Source organism: Austrofundulus limnaeus, unplaced genomic scaffold (genome assembly GCF_001266775.1).
Source record: "Austrofundulus limnaeus strain Quisiro unplaced genomic scaffold, Austrofundulus_limnaeus-1.0 Scaffold1967, whole genome shotgun sequence".
In the NCBI taxonomy this organism is placed as follows: Eukaryota; Metazoa; Chordata; class Actinopteri; order Cyprinodontiformes; family Rivulidae; genus Austrofundulus; species Austrofundulus limnaeus.
In genome coordinates this window covers 3,668-6,485 of record NW_013954369.1, presented here as the reverse complement: position 1 = coordinate 6,485, position 2,818 = coordinate 3,668, and the positions used below count along the sequence as shown (strand labels likewise).

General features: G+C 36.2%; 1 protein-coding gene across 1 annotated transcript in view; it reads right to left on the bottom strand.

Moving 5' to 3' along the window:
- Positions 1 to 2,818, bottom strand: part of htr4 (5-hydroxytryptamine receptor 4) — a gene marked incomplete at its 5' end in the record, with an annotated part of 26,129 nt that overhangs the window by 22,451 nt on the left and 860 nt on the right. The window contains 1 exon segment of the mRNA XM_014034098.1: positions 424 to 502. Within this exon segment, the coding sequence (XP_013889552.1) occupies positions 424 to 479 (56 nt within the window).

The window sequence follows — 2,818 nt, the reverse complement described above, 5'->3', positions numbered from 1 at the left end:
AGATTATTACCGGTAACGAGTTTTTTCTCAAAAATTCCTGAAATTAATCTCAGAAATGCTGAGTTTTTTCTTGCAAATTTACAACTTTTGGAGCTCAGAGAATGTTACTGTTTTTCTCTCTCAAAAATTTCTGAAATTGATCTCAAAATTTCTGTTTCTTGGTGGAAGTTTGCTTTTTTTTTTCATCCTCAAAGTGGCCCTAACACTCTGTCATATCTCTGTGCTCAGCTAAAGGTCGGCTCATAAACGAAAGTTAAATACTAGAAGCAAATGTAGCTGAATGTGTTTACAAGTCATCAGTAATTGTCAGTAAATGCACAGTTTACAGAACATATTGTGATAAATGATGAGTAAAGTGCAGCGTGAGCGTTTTCAGCATCAAAACCTCGATGATTAGAAACATAAAAGTTGATTCATCCTCACCTCTTACTGACAAGCTCCTCCATCACTGGCATCTGGCCTGCAGCACTGACATTCATGTAACCATAAATGCACAGAGTCCCTGCAGACACACAACGACAGGAAATTAACATAATCACTTTTAGTATTAAAAACAAGGGGAACTTTAAATTACAGCTATCAAACAATTCGTTCTCAGAAGATTGCATTATCATAAACTTCATAAAGTGTGGTGGGATTATGTAAATACAATCATTTTCTTTGACATTTAGTCCCACGAGGAACTTTGATTTTCTTAAATAAATAAATAAATAAATAAATAAATAAATAAATAAATAAATAGTGGGGGTCATATTGTTTTCGTTCTGATTCTTTTTTAAATTATTTTTACGTGATGTTTAATTAACGATATTACAGAAACGGCTGCACCAATCAGCATGAAATTTGGCAGGAATGTAGATGTCTGACCTACACTGAGCCAGCCAACGGTTTTACAATAGACCCCATATTTGAGGAGGGGGCTCCATCTGAAATGGGGGTGTCTGGACATACAAAATGCTTATAACGCTAAAATTATTCAAGATAGAAGTTTCAGATTTTCTTTGTTGTTTAGCTCTGATGAAGGGCTGTCCACCAGGCCGACCACCGAGACCCTCCCCCCCAGCCCCACCCAAAACAATAAATCTGTTCTGGTGAGCTGAGTTCTGGTGCAGTGGTGCTTTGCGTACAGACGTGGATCATATATGCTACCACTAGGAGGTATCTAGTTAATCCACTGAACAACAAATATGGGCAGCTATATTTTTAACTTTTATAAATGTCAAAATAAATGTTTCTTATTGCTGCAGGCAAAGAATAGAGCTGATGTTATCTTACTTTTAATACAAATAATGAAGGAAGGAAAAAGATGCAACTATTAAAAATGATGTTTTCTGATGCAGTTTAAAATGATGACGTTTTATAAAAGCAAACCATCTAAAACTAAGAAGAAGATTTGTGTAAGATATACACAAAGATATACACAAACTATACATAATAGTTTCACAAAAAGCTTTGAGTTTATGTGCATATCCTTTAAATACAAAATGTAAAAGAAAACGTAGCATAATACATGGTTTTACCGGCTTAACTGGCAGATTTTCTCTTGAACTTGGTTCAGCCAAAGTGAAACAGGAAGTGACATCAAAGGGGAACTCTTTAAGAGAATAAACTCTGGTTTATTTATCTTCATTAACACAATGTTATTTGAAGTTTTACTCTAAATAATCTACAGAAATATTAGATTCTTCTCTACAGTCTGAGTTGTTAGTTATTTTAGCAACGCTCTGTTTACATTCAGACACTCCCCTTTGACATCACTTCCTGTTCACAAGCAAATATTTCAACTCTTCATCTCAGTGACATGAAATTTCTTTTGCAATATTTTAACAATGTTATCTGTCCAAAAATGCATTTATATTTATTAGAAATGTGACGTCACAGACACTTTAAAGTGTTAATGCTGGAGTTACGCTGCCCAAACTGGACACAAGTTAATGTTGAGTTGGCTCAGAACCAGAGGCAGTTCTTATACTTTTTATTATATCTTACTTTGTGGATACAGAAACAGTCGGTTTTTTCTGACTGGACTCTCGGCACCTCTCACTGCCCTCGTTTGTCTTTAGTCTGTTCTGTGCTCTGTGCTAAAACAATGAGCTTGTTCTTATTAATGAGCGAGTCCCCGTTCTGTTTTTATCTTCTGTTCTTTATATGGAGGCTCATAACAGACTCTTTTGTATGCTACTCAACAACGTTTTTTTATTTTTTCCCTCCACACATGGATTTTCCTCGTTTGCCAGAAAGAGACACCATGTTTTCGCTGCGGCTGCTGGTCATTGTTCATTCATCTGATTCCCAAACCCATTTAGTCCTGTTCAGCATCACATGGATGGGAGGGACCATGTTCAGGTCAGAAGTTCAGAGAAGGGTCAACACAGAAATAAAACCAGACATGCATGCGTGTTCACAATCACAACACAACTCCACTTAGATGAAGAGACATCAGAACGGAAGGAATTTATTAGTTAGATACTGATTTAAGACACCACGCCCTTTGTCTTAGTTTCTTTTTTAATGCTTTTATAAACCATTGTTTGACAATTATGTCTTGATTAAAATAGTTTTAGGTACATGCCCGAAACACCTTCACAACACATACAGTGGGGAAAATAAGTATTTAGTCAGTCACCAATTGTGCAAGTTCTCCCACTTAAAAAGATGAGAGAGGCCTGTAATTGACATCATAGGTAGACCTCAACTATGAGAGACAAAATGTGAAAAAAAAATTGACAAAGTCAGGATCCTGATGTTACCAGTTAGTCAGGATCCTGATGTTACTAGTTAGTCAGGATCCTCAGGTTACCAGTTAGTCAGGATCCTG